A 17,755-nucleotide genomic window follows, 5' to 3' on the forward strand; every position below is an offset into this window, starting at 1 on the left:
GGGCAAATCACTTTAGCTGAGAAGTGCTCTTTTTTTTCGCAATAATTACGATCTCTGGATGTATCGTGATAGTTATATTTACTTGTCTAGAAAATAAAATTTGAATTAGTATATAATGTTTAAAATAGAATTAAAAACATTTTCAAAAGTTCTGATGTGTCAACATTTCACGTAATTAGGACGTGTCAATACAACACGTAATTAGGACGTGTCAACACCGAACGTGTCAACACCTCACGTAATTAGGACGTGTCAATACAACACGTAATTAGGACGTGTCAACACATCACGTAATTAGGACGTATCAAGACAACACGTAATCAGGACGTGTCAATACAACACGTAATTAGGACGTGTCAACACATCACGTAATTAGGACGTAACAACACAACACGTAATTAGGACGTGTCAATACATCACGTAATTAGGACGTGTCAACACACACACGACACGACATGTGAGTTTTCGTGACATGATTGAGAATCCCTCACTGTTACTCTAATTATACTATATCATTTCACGAAAAACAAATTATTTATACATAAGCTATGATATCATCAGAATTTGTTTATGTTGTATTACCTCTAGTCATTTTTGTCAAACGCCCATTAATTTATCATTATATGTACAAATTAAAACTTACTTCGACGTAAATTCCATTCAAATATTGGTAGTAAGCATTTAGCCATTAGAAGTTTATTTGGCACTAATATAACAGGATGGAGAAGGCAGTGTATTAGAAGTATTTAACTAAAATTATGCTATCACTGAATTCGAACTCAACAAAATAAATCCGTTCTCGGCAACGGAATCAACTTGTCACCATTGCTGCCCTGTCTAATCGATTTCGTTTATATGTTTGTGCCAAACAGCTTCCAGGTTTACTTTGCTAGTATTACCATGTGTTTTATTGTGTCATTTGTATATAAGAAGTTTACGATCATGTTTTCTTTGTGGAAGTTAAGAGGATAAATGAAGCGGTTTATTTAGAAAATGAGTTGAATTTTAAAAATAAAGTTCCGCCATTATGTAAAGTCAACGGAAATGAATGTTCTATAGTGATCTATGCTGTTATATATGAGATCGAACACGTGTATTAGTTTTACGGCATTTTATGTGCACATGTGTGAACTCAGGTTTTTAGAATGTGAAATCAATTGTGTAGTGCACGATTATCTGGACGTGTGTGCGAGTGGTCGACTTCATGCATTTGTACGAGTGTAACTTAAAGCGAAGACGTGTGTGGCAGGATATGTATGTCAATGTGTGTAGTGCCAATTTACATGTATATATGTCCACGTGTGGTTTTACAAGCCGGTGTGTGTCTAGAGGTACCTGTGATTGGTACATTCCTAAAATTTTATGTGATTGATATGTAGATACAGATAGGTGTAAATAGCTCGAGTAGAATGCAGGACCGACATGTGAACAAGAGGTGACGCTGTTAGACATACCTGTGTACCATGATACCCATCGTGTTCAACAACAGCGACTACGCACGAATTCTCAACCACTGTTCACACTGTGTGTGTGTGTGTGTATGTGTGTGTGTGAGGGTGTATGTGTGTATGTGTGTGCGTGTGTGTGTGTGAGGGTGTGTGTAGGTGTGTGTGTGAGGGTGTGTGTAGGTGTGTGTGTGTGTGTGTATGGTGGTGGTGATGTGTGTGTGTGTGTGTGTGTTATAACCTACATATCTATGAACCGTAAGTCGAAAATCCGTGCCAAGTCGCTGTGTGCAATTTAATTGTAAAATTCCATTCGATATTTACTTGAATCTTCATCACCGATTCTTACGATCTGTAACTGTACACGATTCACAGCGGGTAACGCACAAATCGGAAGTATTTATTAAGTGTAGAGCTATCTTTATTTCGTTCTTTCTTTTATAACTTATTGACTTTGAAATTTATCAAACAATTATCTCCGATGCTCCTTCAAGCAGCATGTAACTCGAAGCGTACAAAGAGGCATGATAACAAAATAGTAAAATATCGATTTTCTGTTTCTTCAGACAAGCGAGATATTGTTGTTAACGCCGTACCAGCCGTCTTTACGCTCGTTCTATACATTACATCTAATGGTATGGTTTGTCAAATGAAAGGTTATCTCTCTTAACTTTAACCCAGTCATCATAACTTAACCATCTTTTTTTTCATTTAGATTTTTTTCGGATATTGTCATTGTCTATTACACATAATTGTACTATATCCTTCACAGATGACGTTCATGTTCAACGATCTGAGATGGTTGTGTCTAATATAGGGTGAGAGTATTTCAGTTTCTGGTATTTCTAAAATGAAGACGAAATAGCACAAAACCCGCGGATTCTTCTATGTTGTTATGATATTGAATCTATTTGTACAGTCTTTCTGAAAATGTCAGTTGATATCCTATATTTGTTCCCGTTAATAAAGAAAAAACGAAAAAAAAAAAAAAAAAATCAAGAACAAAAAATTCAGCAAATTGTTGGACTTGGCTAGTCTTGCTTAAGCGTAGCTACTCTTTTATTCATTCACCAGTGTTGGTATCAGCCTTGCAAGTGTTTTAATTTCTATGCAAATAGCTAGAACCTTAGACTTTGCCATGGCATCTTCCAGGTGTCCAGAGAATATAGTGTGCTTATCTGTACATATACGGGTCATGGGTTCCCAGAATGGCAACGTTAGTTACAAATTCTGAGTGGGAGGAGGGGTTGTAAAAACAACGATTATCTACTTACTTCTTAGCAATATATAAGTAACAGCGCGTGCTGAGCACTTGAAAATATTTCGTCTGCTAATTTGTGTATCAGAAGTAGTAAAACCAAACTTGGGGATAGACTGAATTAAATTGTAAAACCAAATTTGGGGATAGACTAATTTCTACAAATGTGAACTTTTAAAGATAACGTTAGATTAAACATACACGACGACACTAACTCAGATACTTGAGTATGTAGGATACTTAGTAGTCACGTGCAAACAGAAAGTGATGGGTGTGAGTTCCACATGAGTTTTTTTCAAGTACATGTTTGTATCTATTAGGAAATGTAGGTCAACATCACAAAAGTAATATAAGAAATTCTATTTAGATTTGCGCGACACGCAATAGAGAAATATTTGACGTACATGTAGTTCAATATTTCCTTCTGTCATGCATTTGAATCGGACATTCGTTCCAAAGGGACGTGGCAAATCCCTGTGCTACATAGTACCTTATGTTCTGTTTGAAAGTCAGTGGTCAAACACTTTATGTAGACATTAGGTGTAGACATGCGTCGTTTTTATGAAATACTTCATATTAATGAAAATGATCAGATGAAAACCCGCGGACTAGGACATATTCTTACACATCTTGATTGTTATAGATATTCAGGTCCCTGTGATCTCACTCTGTTACTTGTTACGACTTTAATAATAAAGATCACTTTTACTTCACTTAATTACTTTTTGTTAATTTGTTTTCAAATTGGTATCTGCACAATTTGAGATTAAATGCGCTATCAACACAACTTAAGAAGTCCAGAGCTAAACATATTCCGAGATAGGGATATACAACAATGTCTGGGATGTTTATAGTTTCCGCTAATAATCCATTTGAACTTTAAAACCCTACCTATAAACAAAGGGACCTCAGTAGAGAAGTTCCTGACGAAATTTCATGACGACTTTTGAGAATATTTACCGTGAAAGATCATATCCCTTTGGTCGACGAGTACCCAAGACCACGGTCTATATATATTACCGTATTTCTCCGGCAATAAGCCCATGCTCGGTAATAAGCCCACTCCCCCTTTCTGCCAACTCCCATGCACAGGGGGGATGTCCGGTATTAAGCCCACCCCCATAGATCGTGGGTATGGAATTCATGTCAAATGCATTGTAGGTTTGGCGCTAACATGTTAATTGGTTCCGTACTCACTGTGCCGATCACTTGGATTAAAGTAGATTTAAAAGGCGGGTGTTGTCGATCATGTCCCAGCAGATGTCTTCATTCCCTTAAAATTTTTCGAGGAGATGAAGTTTTCCACATTTCGTCTAATAATTTCTTTTTTTTTTATATCTTTTACAGGTTGGAATTATCTTTCAATATTTTTCTAATTAGCTATCATCGTCTGTCTTTTGAACTATCGTACATAGGATTTTCCGTCAACTTTTGAACTTTTCTAACATTATTTTTTGTGGCTTTCTATGCCAATATAATTATATCGGGTTGTCAATTTCAGAAAACTATATTTAGTGCTTGGTTACCATCGGATTGTCTGACATTTCAAATCACAGTATTACCTTGATATATTTAATGTCCCATGACCGGTCATTTTGATATAGGCTCTACTAGTAGTAGCTGGTGTCTATTTCAGTGAAAATCAGACGGGAGGTTAGTCAATGCCATCAAGAGTAATCACAGTAAAGTGTCTTCTAAATGGACACAACCTCTTCAGCAGAGAACGGTTCGTTTCTCAGCATCCAGAGAAATACCATTGTCAACCCCTATCAGTTGTCAAGGTTATCGCTATACCATCAGAGTGAAACAAAGGACAGTAACTCTGGGAGAACAGAACGGAGAATCAACGCTCTACCAACTGCGCTTGTGTAGCCCTTTCTAGGTAAATATGTATAATCACAACAGTAATCAATAGCAACAAAATTAAAAGGTAAACGTTTTTAATCAGCAATACATAAACAATTGTAAAACATTAAGACAGTGACACAAAAAACAAGGAAAGCAGACGACAATGTAAACACATATAGGTATTTTCCAATTTTAGTCTTATACTTAATAATGAAATGATTACTCGAAGCTTTGGACGTTTGTAGATTCACAGCACAATATTACAGTGCATCTGGCCCGTTATTTCATCACCTAATCACTTGTATAGGACTGAAGAAACTTAGTCATAATTCCATTGCAAATAAGCATCTTCACTTTTTAAGAAAAATCTGGAACTTTTTTCAAGCGATTTGTTTTTTGAATGGGAGACTATACATCTCTTTCTAACATTAGTTTAAATTAATACCAAACACAATTTTGAAAAAAAAGCATGTCCGGTTTTTGGGATATTTCTCTGTAGCAAACATCTCTGGTAATTTTTCATAAGCAGCAAAACTCAGAATTAAAGCAGTGGTTCACACAATAAATAAACAGATAAATATTGAAGTACAAAAACTTGTGACAGTTAGTGGAATAAAGTTTAGGTTATATTTGAGAATGGTTTTTGTTAAATTAACAACAAATCAAATTAACAGAAGGAAAATAATAAATCTAACACAAAAAACATATCTGACAAAGGAATGTAGGTTTCTCAAACAAATGGAGGAATGGAATATTTTCCAAACTTCTCTCACAAGAGAAATGCAGTAATCTCAGTTGAACTTTTAAAAAGAAAAAAAAATATCAAAATTAGAAATTCATTTTGAATTAGATTTTGCTTTTCTGTTATTGCAATGTTGGTTTACATTAAATTCCATTTAACCCACTGTTTTAAAAAAAATCACTGTGATATCCTACCTATCACTTTTTTGGAAACATTAATTAGTTTTTATACACAGCAGGAGTTCAAGGGGAGCAGTACAAAAACATAATGCAAAAGCAGTATTTTTTTAAGGTTTTACTTAGAAATGTCCGTTTTCTACCCTATTTGCTTCAATAATTTATTCATGTGATAAAATGGGTTTTAAATTTGTTTCTATTGGATGCTTCATTTTAAAACTCATCACAAATTTTTATTTTCCCTGCCATAGGCTCGCTAAGATTAAAAAGTCTTTGACACATTTCATAGATTCATGTATTGAATGGAAAATCATTTTAAGAACCTATATATACATCAAACAATGTACATAAACAAGGTCATCAGTGTGGCTTAATATAGAAAAATGGCAAAACACAATGACAGCTATTTGCATGATAATTAATCTGATAACACTAAATTAACTAAAATGTTAAATGATTAATACTTATAAATACTTACATGCAAGGTAAGTTAACCTCAACATATTCAAGCGTGTTCTGGTAATATTTTTAATCGTCTACTAGTTTTGAACCAATCACTAGGTCTTCATCAGGACCATTTTTTCGATTGGTTTTCCATTTTGTTCACAGAGGGAAGTTGGAATATAAAGTCAGAATTACCTGATTCTGACATATTAAGTGTGATGAGCTCTCAGATCCCACACTGGGGTTTAGTGGGCTCTTCTGACAGATCCGAGGATGCTTATTGTTCATGTTGGCAAGCAAAAGTATTCGAATGGTAACACATATAATTTGATTCACAGGCATTTGGCTCATATTCCCAGCTGACATTTAATATTTATCAATTGTAGTATGATATATTTGTATGAACCGTGTGATAGCAATTTGTGCCATGTCCCTATGATTCAGTTGAACACTATCTAGTGAAAATAAGCATAAAGCAAGATTAAAATTACACTGCGTATATCAAAAAGTAGATCTTGAAGCATTAATATAGCCAGCAGACTCCAATCTTTTTACAAATGTTCCGTATTCTGTCTCCGTATCATTTCTTGATTAAAATCACAGGTTCATAACAGAGGTAGAGACATCCCCACACCAAAACACATCAACAAGTTACTAAACAGGTAAACACATCATAACCTTTTACAAGTCCATCCTGGAGTCTTTTCTGATGAACTCCTGACAAAATTCAATTTATACTTAAAGTAGTTTTTTTTATGGCCAATTTTAATTCATGGAATAAAATCTCTTCTAGATAGACATTAGACGACATAAACATTTATGTTTTAATGAATATGAGCAATATAATACAAATGAATGCATACATATGGTACATATAGTACAGAGTAATCACTCTTCTTACTGTAGGAAACCTTATATACATGGACAAATTATGAAAAACAATGCTACATTCAAGTGCGACTTACAGTGTCAAAAACAACCTTCAAGAAATCACAACTGGCATCCACTTGGTCATGTGTGACCTGTAGGATCACACAAGTGACCTAGAGCATTAAACATGGGATCTAAAAGAATATTTCACCCTCTTGAGAGTGTGATACGGGAACCTCAACCCTGATCAAGAAGGTTATCAAATTGACAAGCATTGTGTATACAATTTTATTCATTTTTCTCCAAGCGGTTAGAGATTAATAATATCTCCCACTTCAGCATCATAAATAACTCCTGTGTTTGATAATACACCAACTAAAGATTGTAACTAAATAATTACATACAATGTTTCAATCCATGTACAGGAATTAATTACTAACATTATTTGGTCATCAATTCTTGCGAAAGAAATAACTCCACTTCCATTAAATTTCAGTAAAGACACACAGAGTCTCTAACAATTACTTAATTTACAATTCATTTACATATTACTTTGTATGCATTCTTTGGAAATATATTCATTAAAACAAAGATTAAGGAATAGCTTAATAATTAATGATGGGCACATAAAACTATTCAAACCATCAATGTTATAATCTGTTTTTGAGTTTTCATATTCATAAATTGATCAAACAATTAAGTGAATGAAACACCAGTTGTTAAAATCTTAAGTACATTATCCCAGCAACCCCAATCCCCCTCGGTCTTTTTAATTTGAAAATATTGGTCTTTGCATTATAAGAACATAGCTTTTTGTGTGACACATAAATACTGATAACATATTAAATTAAATAGGATTTAAATGATAGTGAAAAATGTTCCACCAATAACAAGCAAATGTAGCATGAATCGTTGGCAATTGTTTGTAACAACACAGTAAATCTAATGTTGTGGATGAAAACTTTACCAACTATGAATGTTTAATGCTACTAAACATCTTCAGAAACTTCAATATCTTTTACAAATTTGTTACAAATCTGAATGCTTCTATATGGTAATGTAGTTTCGCCCAACATAGAAATACTATATACATATAAACATGTATTAGAATTACATATAAAAAAAAGTTTTGAATACCAATTTTTTAACCAAATAAAACTGTCATATTTATTTAATTTGTAGATGTGTTTATATATAAAAATCAATAATACCATATTAAGATGTAAACATAATTTTGTAATATAACAGCATATCATTACTGTATTCACAACAGCTAAATCACAGGTACAATTTTAAACAGAATTAACATGCACTTCATATCATACTCAGCAGGCTATATCACAAAGAGAAAGAAAAACTAAGTCACTATCTAGAAATAATACAACCTGTATAATAAACATCTTGAATTCTTACATTCTAATGCATTTAGGGGCTCAAACAAATATTTAAAAAAAAAACATAGCTTCACCAAAACAGTATTTTGCATACCCTGACATATCGAAAAACAACTGCAGATATCACATATTTTTCACATATTCTTTACGTAATACAAAACCTATGATCAGGTTCTACTCATTTGAATTAAAGATTGCAAAAAAATACTTAAATCATTTCACGACTGATGGTTATTATTTGTGCACTACAAGGGAAGATTGCGCATCATGGTTAGCCCATACATGGTATGCACAAAAAAGGGAGATAATCCTGCTTTTGTTATTGTTTAACTTCTTGTCAAAGTTAATTCAAACGCCCGGTGACATAACACATGAACACTATATGCTGTAACATAAAAATGGTGGGACATAAATTCCCATTTTTTTTTTTTTTTTTTAATCATCTGGTAAATCTGGTGAAGCTATTTTTTGGAATTTATTTTTGGTGAATAACTTTGTTATATTTATAAAGTTAATTATCACTTTATGTATTCAAAAAGCGTTCTATGGTAACAAGTCTTGCAATGACTGTAAATTCAGTTTGCAAATCTGTTTTATACAAACAAAAAAGTTATTAAAAACCAAAATCATACTGACAACAACTTCACTTCCAACAAACAAGAGGGGAGAGCATATAATAATATGTTGGTAACTATCTAAAAGCAAATCTTTTCTTTTGAAATGAATATTTTCTTGAACACAAATTAAATTATCTGAACAGCAATTTTATACAAAAACAGCAGTTTTTCAGGATAATAAAGTGGTATTGAATTATTTGGAATTTTGCTTTAAAATAAACAAAATATTTCCTGATTAACAGATATCAATTAATTTTCCATTTTTCAACTGCATTGTTTTGAAATACCAGATAGGAAATGGATGGCTCTATTTTCGTATAACAAAACAGGGTCATGGCGAATGGGATGGATGGCATCATTAATCATCGCACGGGCGAGTACCTGCACAGGTGTTGTGACAGCAGTCGGAAAGAAATAGGACATGGGTTTGAGTACTGTCTTAAAGAACGTCTCACTTGGGCGGCTTTCTTGTCGGTTGCAGAGTATCAACCTGGAATTATGAAAAATTTTACCTTAATTTGATCTTTTGATTTTCCCAATTAGATATAATATACAACATTGCTACTCACAATGCAAGAGCAGAATACATTTAAATAAACTTTAAGATTCCATCTATCAATTATTGGACTTAAAACATCTTATCAGCGTCCAACATCTGGGTCGAACATATTATAAAGATGTATAAATACTGAAACATTTACCAAATCATTTTGACTTGATTTTATATAATAACTTCATGAGAAAATTAGGAAAGTTGTTACTTCTTGAAAATAAATTCTTTGTCAATGATTATAGATAAATCTGTTAGTTTATTTATTTATTTTTTAAAATTTTTTTTGGCCTCCTTAAAATAGCTAGGAGGGTCAAGATGGGGACTTAATTTCTAAAATTTTAAAAAAGTATGATTTTTTTTTTTAAAAAAATCAAAATACAAAATTAAGTTGATCAGAATGACCTCTCTAAGAATTATTTTCCTCTGTAAAAAATATTCTCAATTTCTACCAATTAAAGATCTTTTAATTACCCATATACACTATTGATGAACTTTAAAACTGTTATGAAAAGAATTCAAAGTAATCAAATAAAAATTATATAAGCAACCAACAATGAAATGTACTTCAATGAATTTCAAAATATTTGTCAAAAAATTGTCATGGCAATTATGGATGGAAAAGTACAATAAAAAGTGCATGTACATGTATATTGTTTAAGACATTAAAAATCATGAAAATCAAACAGAAACAATACTTTATATAAACTATCTCTTAATAACTCTTACAGAATGTTAGCTGAATGAAAAATCATAATAAAACATTGTTTCCCAACACAATAAGAAGTTTTAGAAGTCAGTACATATCTATATATATGTACATGAACGTCCCTTCTCAGTGGTTAGGGAAAAGTCCTTATAATCTATAAACTATCTATTTAACTCATAACACCAACCATGTTACCTTCTTATAGTTGTTTTCTATGACTGAATATCATTAAATAAGCAAATGCAAAGCCTCAATCTTTCTAACATGGAAAACTACAACACAGACTGTTGGTTATAACTGGTTGTTATATAACGAACACATATTCAATATATTACCAACCTGAAGAAAATGTTCTGAGATAAATACAGATTGTATCTCCATACACGCTTTTTCATTCTGAACGTTTCTCTCCTCTTTTTCTTACATTGTTTTATATATATATCTATTTTTAATTTATCTATTTATCAATTTATCTATTTTTGCAGTTACATGTGGAAAGTATAAATATGTGATTTCAGCCTTGATAGACTCAATAATGATACCATCCAACTTATGTAAAACTATAATAAAAAAAATCAACCATACACGTTCCCAGCATTACAGGTTAGTGCTTAGTACTACTTACCCTGGTCGGAAAATCGACAGCTGACGAAAATGAATCACTTTTAATGCTTCCTCAACCTGGCCCTGGTAAGAAAAACAGTATAAAATTAAAAGGCATACCTGAAATAAGACTAATACAAAATTCCAAAAATGAAAAATAAAAAAAAAGAAATAAAAAAAATAACAGAACCATTTTCATTACTGAATGTTATTGCAGGCAACCATGGAGAAATTTTGGTATTTTTCAGTGTTATTAGCTTTGTTGAGTTCTAAAAAAAACCTGCAGTAGTTTTATGCAAGGCTCTCAAGTTCTGATGTTACAAATTTTGTGAAAATTTTCATTACAGTTCTTGGAAAATAAATTGCCATTATTGTGGTAAAATAAATTGACAATAACAAAATAAAAACTTCACCTGCATTTGATCATTACAGTACTACATACCAAATAGTGATTCTTTATCTAATAAAAGAGTGACAGAGCGAAAAAAAAATTATGTCAGAATACCTTCATTCAAGAAACGGCTTGGGCATAAAAAGAAAAATCCAAACGAATCTTTTATTTATCAGTTAGACTTTCTCAGAAGATTCACAAACAAATTATTTATGACCTTAAGGGTAATGTGGTACGAGAATTTCAGAGTAATGTGATGTGTGACATGTGAATTTATGCGACCTTTGACATTGAGGAAGCAGTCTCCATCACGTTCCTATCACAGTATACAAACCTTAGTTCTTGGATAGAGAAGGGAACTGTTTTTATCCGCCCCCTGAGAGGACAACACTGAATAATGTTTGCATCCTGATGCCTTGGCAAGTTCTGCAGCTTTTAAAACATAATCATGGTCGACCTTCACAAAACCTGTCTAAAGTAAACAAAACCACTTGTTAATATAAAAACAGATCATGAGTTGAATTGCTACAGCCTTTTATTTTGTCCGAAATTCTCATGACTAAAAATGTAACCAATTTTACAATTATTTGTTTTTTTTATACTATTTTATCAATATTCATTTCTTTTTTAGTGCTTATATTTAATTTCAGTGTTATGCATTAAGTGGTTTTTCCTGATTCTAACTTATCTTTGGTAAAGTGAATGCCAATCATAGCTATTACAAAACAATTCAATGTTTAATCTTCTTCAAGGTAGAAATTGCACATCATCAAAGCATAAATCCAGAAAATATCACTATTAACCATTCAAGGATCACTTCATCAGAAAAAAACCAGCATTATTGACCCCAAACGAGAATAAATAAAATCGCTGATAGTCAGTAAGAAAACTCCAGATTATGTGTTGTAGAGAGATGCATATATTGCAGTATATATCTTAATATTATACTGCAGAGGTAGTTTTTACCATGGTCCAAATTTTCAAAATGTTACCAAAAATGTCACGCATGGACAGATTATAATTTTCCACAGAAATTGTTAAAAAGACTAATAGTTTTCCCTTTAGATTAATTTTCAATATTTATAATTTCATTGCAACCTCAAAAATGGGGAAAATAAAGCCCATCAAAAAGAACAACTTTTACAGTATATTTATCTATCATATATATATATATGTATTACCTTTCCAGATTTAGCTCTTGTTGTGCCCAAACAGCAGAATCCATATTTCACATCACGAAACACGTCTGAATAGGAATCTAAATCATCAAAGTCTACAATCACTTGTTCCTGAAAGTAGAAAAGTCAAAAGAAATTTTAGTTTTTCACGTAAAGCATCAAACATTAGATGCCAGGCACATCTTATCATGTACCATTATAACGTGCATTTTGACAGATTTGAATGTCTGGAATATAAACACTGTCCTAAAATTGAAAAAAAAGATATTTTGCTACAATCAAGTTAAAAAAAACTGTTAAGACATTATGAAAGGAAAGTATAATCCCATCAAAAATGCCAAAGAGCAATACATATTCTGAACAGTTGGTAAAAATTAATTTAATCTTCTAACAAATATAAAACACATTACAAACATCCCTGAAACTTACAAATTCAGGACCAAGGTGGTCAGGAAGTTTGACAAATCTCCTGCCAATAAGGTAGACTTTTGAGAATGCCTTCAATAAAGCCATGTCCCGTATCAGCTCTTTGCCCACTTCTCCTGTATAGCCAAGTACAAAAGCTTCATTTTTCTCTGCCCTGAAGACTTCCAGATTTTCTTCTGAGGCCTGTGACATTCTGAAAATACACATAATTCACATAATGAATTTGATATATGTTGGCAAAACATTTAATGCTGGAACTGAATGTGAAATAGAGTTTCTTGTATCTTTAAGATGTGGTTAGGAGTGGGAACCCAGGACCCTCTGAAACAAGACAGACACTACCAACTGAGCTACATGGTCATCCATGACTGACCCAGTCCAGCTCCATTGCTGTATGTATAAATGTGTGCAAAAGTCGAGGAAATTTCTATGTCTAGCAGTCTGTATCACATCTGACAGCTTACCACGCCATGTCCGACATACTGTTTACCTGTCTACTTCAGAGTAGATTAGATACAGCAATTGGAACACCTTGGTTGTTTATATACCTGTCGCTAATGTCTCATATTCAGTGAGAATTCTGCATGTGCAGTTTGCAGAATTTTGGCTAGAAAAGCTGGTAGTTTTCTAAAGATTGGTTGTCAGTGGAAAAGTGTTGACAAGACTGGTTGGCTCATTTTCTTTCTCTTTACTTTCTAGGCCTTACAGTAGTGTTGAAGTATGATTGTAAATATGCAGAGTTATGTAGGGACTTAGTGTAAATTTATCTCATAGTTTGAATTACAGTTGGATGTATATGGTAGAATATAGAGTTAAAATGTAGAGTTAAAAACAGTATTTTCAGACATAAAGGTGAATTTCTCTTCAGTTGCCATGCTTCACTTTCCACAAAATTATAAGACTCTTGTGGATTCAAGAGACAAAAACCTGAAACCACTCCTTTTACATATGCAACAGTTAAAAAATATTTGTTTTCTTAAGTAAATTCGTGTTTACACATCCATCTTTTTAAAGTTAAATAAGCAAAATATTTCGAATATATATATATATGTGATATTAACCGCCGTCTCAGACAGGAAGAAGGTTTAATCCATATACTCAGAACTCAGAGACCAGATGGTCTCAATATAGTCACATAAAATGGTCAATACGAAGAAAACACAGATACACACAGCATCAAGACCAAGAATACCATGTATTACTTGTGGGAAGAAATACGCCAGCTTAAAAAGCGTCAAGAGACATATGAATACTGTACACGCTAACGTGGCAACTTGGTACAGATGCAAAATCAGTAAACGTACATACGGTAGAGAGGACAACTATGTTAGGCACATGTAAACCACTCACCCGGGATATACCATAGGACCGGAGTGCATGAATGAGAAGGTCAAGGAGCAAGCTGAAAGACCAACGGTCAAAAGACCATTTGAAGTTTTAACGAAGAAACAACTGGAGAAAGCCAAATTCTGGATTGTACCAGCAAACAAAGAAGCAATTAGGACTATACCTTCAGAACCCGTAATGCCGACTATCTATGAGGAGACCCTACGTGAGGATCTAGCCCTTAGTGATAGCTCAGCCAGCAACACCTCTCTACAGGATATTTTGGAACCCAGTGGTAACACACTGGTGGACTATAAACAGTTGGGATATGTTTGCAAATCTGAATCCAAATGCACAGAATGTTTAGATGAACAGAATTGATGTTTTGTATTCTGCTGGATACACATACAACACAGACTCAGTTAATTTTTTAGATACTGAATATTTAACTCATTGTCATCATAAATCTAATTACGTAAATGTAATATGTACATTCTACTTACTGATAACGTTATAACATTATATGTATGTAACCGTTATGGAGTTATGTCGCTTGGACATACGTCATAAGTGAACAATTGATTATGTCTCCTCATTTTATGTACGTTAGGTGTCGAAATTTGATATTAGGTTGTCCTGATGAAGCCCCAATAAGGGGCGAAACCGGTCGACAAATAAATTGATGAACCCAGCCTCTTCGCCTGTTGTGATTGACCACTGCGCCATTTATATATATGTGTGTTATAAAATTCATGAATATTTGATTAAATTCAACAAATATTTGGAAGGTTTGATATGTTAAGACAACAAAAACCAGACACTTATTCTCTCTCATTCAAAACACACATATAATTCAAACTAAATGTCAACAAGACCTGAGTCCTGTCTAAAATATAGACGACTGACTTGTAAAACAGATCCTACATGACTAATTCCTAATGTCCTACCCATTTATGTCTGAAAACACTGTTTATATATATCTAAGAACACCATATAATATTATTTTCAGAATTACAATTTCATGGCTAAATATTTATTTACTACATATATCTTGCATCAATGAGCATCAAAATATAAAGTTTAATAACAAAAAACACTATCCATCATCAAAGATAAGAATACTTTTTTATGCATGAGAGTTAAGGACGTTTTTACAATATTAAGCATATAATTATGGGTATCATATGTCACGCGCTACTCCACATATATATGCATATCAGGGCCATTCAGATCCCTATATCAAGTATCAAATACAGTGTTTACGCTTTCCAAGGAAATTAATATCAATATAGAATTTTAAACCATTGAAATCTTGCAGAAATTTAAACAACGGCACTAAATTTACTGAATTAAATGCCCAAACACAAACGATACACAGATAACCACGGACAAGGGGTGTTATATAATTAATGAGCAACACATGCGAGTTTTATGTTACGCGAACCATAGGTTACCTGCAAATTACATGGAGATCCGGAACGGGTACTGTTTCGTATAGAAATAAACAAAAGCTTAAGGCAACCCCAATAAATGCAACACCTATTGCTGTTCCAGGTATAATTTCATTGCACTTGAACCACAGCATCTTTCTTTGGTCACTTCCGTGCGTACTACGTCATACATTCTGTTGTTGATGATAATGTTACAGTGCGTTCGATTAAAACCATTGGCAGTTGACGGCTTAATTGCAAAACTCTCATACTAAGCTACTCCTTTCACGGACTTAGATATCTTAAGTTCGTGTTTATTTCAAACAATATCTTATTCAATAATCATATAATTTTGAATATGGAATAAATAAGCTTAGAAACCGAATGAGAAATGAGATTTAAAAAAGATATAAAGGTACAGTGTGTGTGTGTGTGTGCGTGTGTGTGTGTGTGTATATATATATACACACGGTAGAGTTTTTGCTATATATAATAATACATGTATCAGATTACAAACATTTTGTCAATTATTTCGCACGTACACATGGTTAGACAGATTTCTTTTTGTTATTAATGCATATAATTGTGCGCAGACAGACAGAAAAAAAACCGGGTTCAGAAGTTAGATTTGCTATCATATCCGAAGCATAAACATTAGGGTATGTTCAGATGTCGTTTGATGTTCTCTTAAACTTTCATATAACACCGACATCCATGTAAAATCCTTTTAATCTCACCCCCGTGAGAGTAAAAGCTTTTCTTACCGACACGGGTGTTCCATACGAGATAAGTTTGGATAAAGATTAGCCGTTAATCCTAATCACGATTCGTCCACTTTTTTATAAGACAAAAAAGATGTTGTATGAAGACAGTGACAAACACATCATAATCAGTTCAATACTTAATATATATTCCTTATGATATATGTAAAGGTAGGTCAAACCACTTATCAGTGGATCAGAGCATACACGTTCTATTTCACCCAATTCATGTTTAGCCAATAGCTTGTATGTTTTAATATGTATAAAGTGTAGTTCCTCGTAAGTCAAGTTATGGCTGGGCATTTTACCTGTGTTATCTGTCAGCCAGAGATTCTATATTAGTTACTATAGATTTAAAATATATTTCTTTTTGAAAAATATTACATTTCTTGATAAACATTACATAATAATATTGCTTTTGTTGACATGAAATACAAACAGTTATGTAACATTTCACACACACCTTACACAATTATATATCATTGCTATGAAATAGCATACAGCTTTTAGTAAACGATGTAGATACAAACACGTGACATAGATACATGTAGGTCCAGAACATTACACATTATAGTAAACACTTTTGTGTGAAGGAATTCAACCCAAGTGAAAAAGATGAGATAATACGTTTTCGTACTCCATGATGTTGATTCTCGGAGTCTGAAGGTGCTCTCTTCGTTGAGCCAGGCTGTTGTTGACGAATCGGTATGGCTTCCCACGTAGTCTAGTTGCACTTGTCGTTTGTGGTGCAAGATTTCTCTGTGTCGCGGTGGTTACAAGAACTCGATGGTATCCATCAATCCGTTGTGTAATAACATAGGCGGGAAAGGGCGTAGTGTCCACGACAAAGTCTACACCCTCCAGTTTCTTTAACTCATCGACCCGCACGTGCACATCATCTTCTCTCTCGTGGTGTATGAAAAGTAGCAAGGCAGTTAAGCGCATGTTCAAATCTATTGATGTTGTCGTTCTCTCTGAAGATGCTGAAGTCCGATTTACTTGCCTTTTCTCCACATGCACGTGTAAAATGGAGAAAAACAGTCATTGATGGTAATTTCTGGGAACACGTGGCATATATGTAAAGCGTTTTGGGGCTGCGAAGGTCAACTATGGCTGTTGCAGGACGTGGAGGGAAGCTGAAGTCCATCATGTTCGTCTATTGTAGAGTTTTGGACCAAGATGTAATCTAAGTCCGCTGTAGAGTCAGGAAGAGTCAGTAGAGAGTAGACAAGTGAGCACAACTGGCATTGAATGGTGTACACTTTAATTTGTTAGAAGGGTTAGGGCAGGTGAAGAGAGTTTCATCACAGTGGCGCTGGCGAGGCCGACAAGGTTGAGAATGTCTAGTAGCCAAAAATGACATCCTCGATGATCCAGGGATTACGCTTACTATCGCTCGCTGCACCCTGGAACATTTTATGGCAAATTTTGTGATTCCGTGTGCAACATCTTGTGCATTTCATGAACTTCAAACGGAACCTGAGGTGGTATAGTGGTATTTTGGACTGGCTTTGAAGTTCTAGACCAATCAAATTACCTCACTTTTGCCATTACAGCAGTTTTGCCAGAAAATGTTCCAGGGGGGCA

At 33.6% G+C, this 17,755-nt stretch overlaps 1 protein-coding gene across 1 annotated transcript; it reads right to left on the reverse strand.

Moving 5' to 3' along the window:
• Positions 1-4,626: 4,626 nt before the first annotated feature.
• On the reverse strand, positions 4,627-15,562 carry LOC132554184 (oxidoreductase HTATIP2-like). Its single transcript, XM_060218483.1, has 6 exons — positions 15,432-15,562; positions 12,655-12,844; positions 12,229-12,336; positions 11,382-11,519; positions 10,679-10,740; positions 4,627-9,284 (listed from the first exon to the last, which is right to left on the reverse strand). The coding sequence occupies exons 1-6, from the start codon at positions 15,560-15,562 to the stop codon at positions 9,059-9,061; spliced, it is 855 nt and encodes a 284-aa protein (XP_060074466.1). The 3' UTR covers positions 4,627-9,058.
• Between the last annotated feature and the right edge of the window lie 2,193 nt (positions 15,563-17,755).

This window comes from Ylistrum balloti, unplaced genomic scaffold, assembly GCF_031769215.1.
Source record: "Ylistrum balloti isolate Yb309-2 unplaced genomic scaffold, AGI_CSIRO_Ybal_v1 Utg370386, whole genome shotgun sequence".
In the NCBI taxonomy this organism is placed as follows: domain Eukaryota; kingdom Metazoa; phylum Mollusca; class Bivalvia; order Pectinida; family Pectinidae; genus Ylistrum; species Ylistrum balloti.

Excerpts from the sequence above, each read along its gene's own strand:
- LOC132554184 (XM_060218483.1), bottom strand. The coding sequence starts at position 15,562 with ATGCTGTGGTTCAAGTGCAATGAAATTATACCTGGAACAGCAATAGGT. Across the intron at positions 12,337-12,654 it reads ACCACCTTGGTCCTGAATTT|GAACAAGTGATTGTAGACTT; the intron begins GTAAGTTTCAGG and ends TTCTACTTTCAG. Across the intron at positions 9,285-10,678 it reads CTGTCGATTTTCCGACCAGG|GTTGATACTCTGCAACCGAC; the intron begins GTAAGTAGTACT and ends TCATAATTCCAG.